Below are 6,918 nucleotides of genomic sequence, written 5' to 3' on the forward strand. Positions count from 1 at the left end.
TTTAGAGTTAAAGGGGTGTGTAGATTGTTAGTATTATAATTGTTTTAATTGGATTAATGATTGTAGAAGAATTATGGAAATATGAACTTGATCCTGTATTCAGCTCCGGGAAGCCGAGGAGGGTATGGGGGGAAAGCTAAAGTTAATGTATTGTGTATATTGGAAGATGTATATTTTACAAAAAATAAAAAATTTTACATGAAAAGAGAGTGGACAGTCTATTAGGAGGAACTCTTTAGAATAATAAGAAATCCATTGGAGTTTGTGTATAGACTGGGGTCCAATTAGATTTCTGACTGCAAAACAAACCCCTAATGGGCAGGGGTCAATTTTTCATTAACACAAATTTATTCCCCATGAAAGTAGGAGAAAATTTTAAGCTACTTTACCAATCTTGAGGGTCTTGTTGATTGTAAGTTGTATTTTTCAACAATATTGCAAAGTTGTTGAAATCAACACAGTGCACCAGCAAGGCAGGCTCAAACTACTATACAGCAAAAGACATTGTGATATTTCTTATACAAAATCTGAGCAGTTGATTTTTTTCCACTTCAACCCTGGCCAATAACACAGATCTGAGGAAAAAGCTATCTTTGGTAGATTATTGTAAATTGCATGGCACGCACAGAGCTTCCTCCATTTTCTCGTTTCTGTGCCCAAATCCACCCTATTGTTAGTTTAAGCAAATGCAGGCTGATACACACATCTAACACAAGATGTCTTGTCTCTTCCCGATTGATTGTTCTATCCAACATAAAACATTGAGAGAACATAAATAGCTGAGCCAATCATTTGGACCACGTTAATGCCATGTAAGGATCCTTGTCACAAGGACTCTGAAAACAGAATGGCTCAAGAGAAGTCTATAGAATACTGATCCCAATCTCCTTTCAGTATCTGCTAAGTTATGCAGATTGTTCACGCTACTTCAGTGTTTCTCAAACTTGGCAACTTTAAAGTCAGTGGAGTTTGAGAAACATTGCTCTACCTAATAGGCTTCAGTTCTGGGAGTTAAAGTCCACACATCTTAAAGTTGCCAAGTTTGAGAAACACTGATCCACCTAATGCTAGGGCTGAACCTCCAAAGACAACACAACCTACATCTTAATCTGTGTAAAATGTGTAAAAATGCACATTTTTAGCTAGGTGCAGAATATATATATATAAATGTTAATAAGTTATTTGTCTCTCTCAAACTCTGGAATATAACCCAAGTTCTTTTTCAGAGATCCAGCTGGGTGAACACTGATGAAACCTTCAAAACAAAGAAATCTGTTCAGCTGTCCTGAGAGGGAAAAATGGGAGGAGGGAAAATAAGAACACCAAAGTATTGTGAAAGACTGTGGCTTTTTGTCTGGGTTAATGAATTGAAGGAATGAAGACATGAAAAAAAAAAAAAAAGCTGTTGTAGAATTTTTTTTTCTCAAACAAATCACATTCCAGATGGACATTGGTTTGATTCTGTAGCTATCTTTAATTCCTTTCCTCCATTTTTTGTTCAAATTGCTTAAGGTAAGGATTACTTTTTCATGACTGCATTAAAACAATAATCCAGTTACACAGAATAGTAATTAGATTTCAAGCATTATGCAATTTAACTCATTGAAAGCTATTATAAATTCAGTTCAACTCAATCTGCATATATGCCTTGCCTGGATTTATCTTGTTGAAGTGGATCCTGCTTCTGAGTAAAGCTGTGTCAGGTTAAATTATGTTAAAAGAAAGCTATTTAGTGAAGTTTCTTAGAACATTGTGTGTGTTTTTTTATTGGCATGGTCTAAAGATTATGGATAAATTGCTTTTTGCATTGTTGGATGCTAATATGGACCTCTGCTTGGACACCTGAAAATGCTACTAAGTGCAGTGGAGTAGATATGGATACTATACAGAGATCTGATTGTTTCATGTTTTTTTGTCCATCTATTCTATTGTATTTAGCTAAGGAAAAAGAGATATACTCAAATACTCTTGGTCAAATAATTCTAAGTCAAAACCCTGCATGGCTTTAACCTATATTGATCTGTTTAGGAAATAAATAGATGCATAGAACATGACCCCATAAGCAAGGAAAGGAGGGGCATTGTAATATTTAACTTGTGCCTCCCACTACAGCTTGCTTGATATTACGATTTCTTGGTGGATTTTTTTTATTTGTATTTCAAACAAGCCTTACCATGCAGATGGAGTACATGCGAAAAAGAAGCGTGTGTCAACAGACTGCGGCGCTCTTGTGGAAAAATATAATTCTGAAATGGAGGATGAGAATGCAGAGTTTTCAGGCAAGTGCCAAGCAGCGACCTTCAGTGAAAACAACCCTCCTTCCCCACCTCTACTCTCCACTGAGCTTTCTTTTCTCCTGGTTTCCTTTCTCTGTTTCTAAAGGATGAAAGTTGTGAATCTAATGCCAAAAATTGGACTAATTGGATTTGTGTTGTGTTTATTGTACAACGTGATGAATATAACTGGTTTTGGAAAGAGGGGAAGGTACTCATGTGTGGGGACTAGCTTCTGTTTTTTGGTTTTATATCAGCAACAGACTCTGCTAATGGTCTTTGACGTCTCAAGAACTTTTCATGCAAGATAAGGGTACAGAATAAGATGGAATGGGTTCAGCTTCAGCTTAGTGATGGACAACAATATTTGACTGTACACTGACATAGCAGGAATGATCTCACGCTTGGAGGACCTCCAGGGTACAAAGACAGAAGAAGAGAAAATCAGTTTGTAAACGTGAAGGCCAAAAAGTCCAATAAATAAGTTTAAGAAAGGAAAGCTAAAGGATCTTTAACTCTTTGCTAAAGGAATTTTAGCAACTTTCTTGAGCTGCTAACATTTCTTGTTATAACCAAAAAGAGAGCACGCGCCACCCATGTAAAAGCTTTCCTTTCTGTGCAATGTAGGGAGGATAGAGTAATCTTTTCGGTCTCAAAATTAATATTGTAACGCTTTAGGAATAAGGGTGGTTCTAAAAGCATTTTTTTTTTAAAGTTTCCTCCCATCTGCCATACACCAGTATGCTGAATTCAGGATCCTTTTGGGGTTAAGAATGAATGTGTGGATATGAAAAGGGAGCAGAGCTTCCTCACTAGCATTACAATTTCTCCCTGTGCATACTTTATATGTGCTTCTGTAGGGTGTGATGTGAATAAACACATACATGTACCTGAAAGCATGATGTGAGAGTACGCATGTATGCAGCATTGCAAGGTCCAGCCTCCTAGATTCTCTTTTGCTGTATTTTCATTTGTGTAGATCCCAATGATATGCCTATGATTCAAAATAGAATTGCCTTGCTGTGATCATTACAAAATACTGTAATGGGTGTTAATAAATTGGACTTATTTCACATTTCCAGGAATTGTTTTCTTCCCTGGTTGTCTTCAGTATAATACTGTTAGCAACATTTGGATTATTAATTGATGATACTGGCGAAATACCTCATGCTCTTCTTGGGAAACCTTCATTTAATATTACTGAAGTTAAAATTTTGTATGCTCCAAATACTAAGATGTCAAGAGAAATAATGAAGAAAATAGAAATACTTTCTCCTCTAAAAGGTATGACGTATCTGTTAAAATGTTTTCAAAGACTTTAATAGAGGCTAATTTCAACTGGGCTCATTTTGATTGAGTTTGGTAACTATAGAAAAATGATTGTAGGTATCCTCCAATGCTGTTCATATGTCATGTACGTCAGTTTAGAGAAAGTGAGCAAGAGAGCCAGATAGATCTAATGGCTTAGGCACTAGGTTAAAAACCAGGAGACTCTGAGTTCTAGTCCTGCTTTAGGCATGAAAGTGTCGGGTGATTTTGGGCTAGTCACTCTTCTCTCAATCCAACACACCTCACAGGGTTATTGTTGTGAGGAAAACAGGAGGAGGAAGGAGTATTAGATATGTTTGCTGCCTTGAGTAATTTATAAAAATAATAAAGATGGGATAAAAATAAATAAATACCACTGGTATATGAATTATGACTGGGTTCATATATCATGCTACCTATGGTTTGTCTGTTATGTTCTTTATACGAAGGCAATTCGAAAATAAACCTCCTTTTGAGCATGTGCGAGAAATAGGTGGGGATAGTGACACCGGTCCTATGGCGCTGTGCGCAGTAGTTCAGTAGGCAGTGAGGAGTGGAAGGAGAAGGTTGTGTTGCAGTTGACTTGTCTGCTAGATCAATTGAAAATGAAACAGTTTTTTAAATGAAAAACTGTCTTGCGTTGCACTGCTTCGACAATGACAATGCGCTTCACAATGCTGTTACAGGGTGGTTTCATTCCCAGGCAGGAGATTTTTTTGCAGAAAGAATTTTAAACCTTATAAGATGTTATGACAAGTGCTTCAATTTGAATGGTGATTATGTCAAAAAGTAATGTAATGTTGTATTTTTCTAACGTGTACAATACAAGTTCTGTATCTGCGCATATCTATTATTGATAACCAAATGGAGGCTTACTTCCGAATTGCCCTCGTATATTGTGGTCAACTAATTTCATGTAACCTGATAATAAAACCTGTTTTTAGATGGCTATAGCCCTGTTTTTCCTATATGAGAAGCAAAAATTAAACAATTGGGGGGTTGGTGGTTTTTTTTTTTTTGTAGATTAGTATGATGGGTGAACGTAGCCAATATGTTATGCAAGGAGATGTGTTTGAGATCAAGACATCTATCGAATAGATGAATGAAAAGACATTTCTGCTTTCCTATCTGTACCTCACCTCCTTTTATTTAACTTAGGTGCTAACAGAATTCAGGCTAGAAGATTAAATATCAGTCTAATTTTTTTAATCCATTATTCTTTTGGCCAAATTTTTGATAATGACCCTTGAAATGGTTAACTGATACAGCTAATGAAACATCAGCAGGCAAAGACATTTCTCTTTCCCTGTCCTGTGTAGGATTCCACTTACTGACATGATTTCTATACTAAAGGTGTTGAGACAAAAGTGATGGAAGATGAGAAGACTATGAAAGATGAGATGGCCATTGCATCAGAGCAGGACCCGGACTTAGATATTATTGGAGTTATATTTCAAGATGAAATTTCCTATCGACTCAGATTTCCTATCCACAAAACAGTTAACCCACACAAAGATCTTGCTGTTATAGGTAAGATGGCTATGTGTTTCATTCTAGATATTTATACGTCTATAGAAGTGTTTTTCATCCTTGGCAACTTTATGATGTGAGGACTTCACATCATAATTCACATCCCAGAATTCCACTCAGCATAGGTGGCTGGAGAGTTGAAGTCCACACATCTTAAAGTTGCCAAAGTTGCCAAGATTAACAAACACAGGTTTACATGAAAGTCAGATGCAGGTGTAGCATCATATGTTCGTATATTATATATTTGCATATATACATATAGTGTAAACATGCTTTACAACATTTCGTTTTTAGAATGACACTACAATTTTCATTTACAGAGATACACGTATGTGCAGATTTTAACTGGCACTATTTTCATGCTTATTTACTGGGGATGTAATAATGCAATTTGTGTCATGAATTTAGGATATAAGCCCTCAGAAGACCAGCATGGGACTGAACAAAATCCCTATGTTTTAGGGTTAAGGTTAGGATTGATCATCCAATGGAATAAAGAGGAAGTGGTATAAAAAGAGAGATAAATCAAGACAAATAGTAGCTACTTGAAACACAATAAGGAGAATTATATTATGAAAGTACAAGAGATATGTTTGGAGTTATGCTAAGTGAGAGTTTTTTAATACTCTTTCAGAGTATTTAGTGGAATGACACTGTGAAGAAACCTGTGAATTAAAAAAAATACATACAAGAATAGAATAGAGCTGGAAGGGACCTTGGAGGTCTTCTAGTCCAGCCCCCTGCTCAAGCAGGAGGACCTGTAGGCTTACTTAGATTTACAGCCTCCTTTGCAGGAAAGCAAACAACAAATTTTCTCAAAAACAAAGTGGTAAGAGAATACTATAAAATGACAATGAGGGAAAGATACTGTGTAATCTGTAAAGAGAAGAAACAAACATTGCAAAGAATATATAGACAAAGAAAACAGAAAATAGCTATGATCATAATAGGCAGAGAAAGTGGAGAATAATTTGACAAAATAAGAAAAAAAGTATTTTGGAAGTTAAGAGGACAAAATGAAGAGTCTCCAATCGAATGATTAGACTTAGACTGTCGGGAATGCTTGCTATGGTGTTAGAAGCATATTAGATGGCGATGCAAATGTATAAAGGGGATGCTACGTTATTGAGACTGAGAACTTGAATTATTTGTACTGAATGTTAGACAGATTGCATAATAGCAATAAAAAGCATGGATCTGAAATTAATATATTAAACCTCAACATAGTTATGGTTCACAGGGAAAACAAAATGAAATTGTCAAGTTGTAAATAAATGGCAAAAAAAATAGAGCAAGTAAATGAATTTGTGTACTTTAGGAAAATGTTTACTAAAAATGGAAAAACAAATGGAGAGGATCTGTTAATAAAGCTCTACTCTGCTTCGATGACGGGGTGTGGAGCCCCGAGAGGTGGTATGCAGCCAAAAAAAGAGACCTAAAGAAGTTGAAATTGAGGGCATTTTTAAAGGGGTGTTTTAACAAATTTTTAAGGGGTTCGGGGTTTTTAGGGGATTCGGGGTTGGCCCGGGGGGACTTGGGGGAGCCCTCTCTGAGGCCAGGGCCAGTCCAGTCTGGGGGGCGCAGAGTGGTGAGGGAGGAGACTGGGGGATTAATAGAGGGTGGGGTGATTAGTACGGTCAGTGGGAGGGGCAGATATGGCGGGAGCAGAGGACCATATCGGGTTTTGGGAGCACGCACACGCTGTTTACAAGCTTGTGGATGCTCCGATCCTCAGGGCTCTACTCGACCCCCTGGGACCTCAGATCCTCGGGCCCGGGACCATCGGCTGATGTTGTGCAACGCCAGG

At 37.1% G+C, this 6,918-nt stretch overlaps 1 protein-coding gene across 1 annotated transcript in view; it reads left to right on the plus strand.

The window, feature by feature from the left end:
• Nucleotides 1-2,161: 2,161 nt before the first annotated feature.
• Nucleotides 2,162-6,918, plus strand: part of LOC107282578 (ATP-binding cassette sub-family A member 10) — a 76,855-nt gene continuing 72,098 nt past the window's right edge. Inside the window, exons 1-3 of the mRNA XM_029283035.1 lie at nt 2,162-2,279; nt 3,356-3,557; nt 4,935-5,111. Of these exons, the coding sequence (XP_029138868.1) occupies nt 2,175-2,279; nt 3,356-3,557; nt 4,935-5,111 (484 nt within the window). The 5' untranslated portion in view covers nt 2,162-2,174. The remainder of the gene's footprint in view (nt 2,280-3,355; nt 3,558-4,934; nt 5,112-6,918) is intronic.

This window comes from Protobothrops mucrosquamatus, unplaced genomic scaffold, assembly GCF_001527695.2.
Source record: "Protobothrops mucrosquamatus isolate PMUCROS unplaced genomic scaffold, P.Mucros_1.0 scaffold9, whole genome shotgun sequence".
Lineage (NCBI taxonomy): Eukaryota > Metazoa > Chordata > Lepidosauria > Squamata > Viperidae > Protobothrops > Protobothrops mucrosquamatus.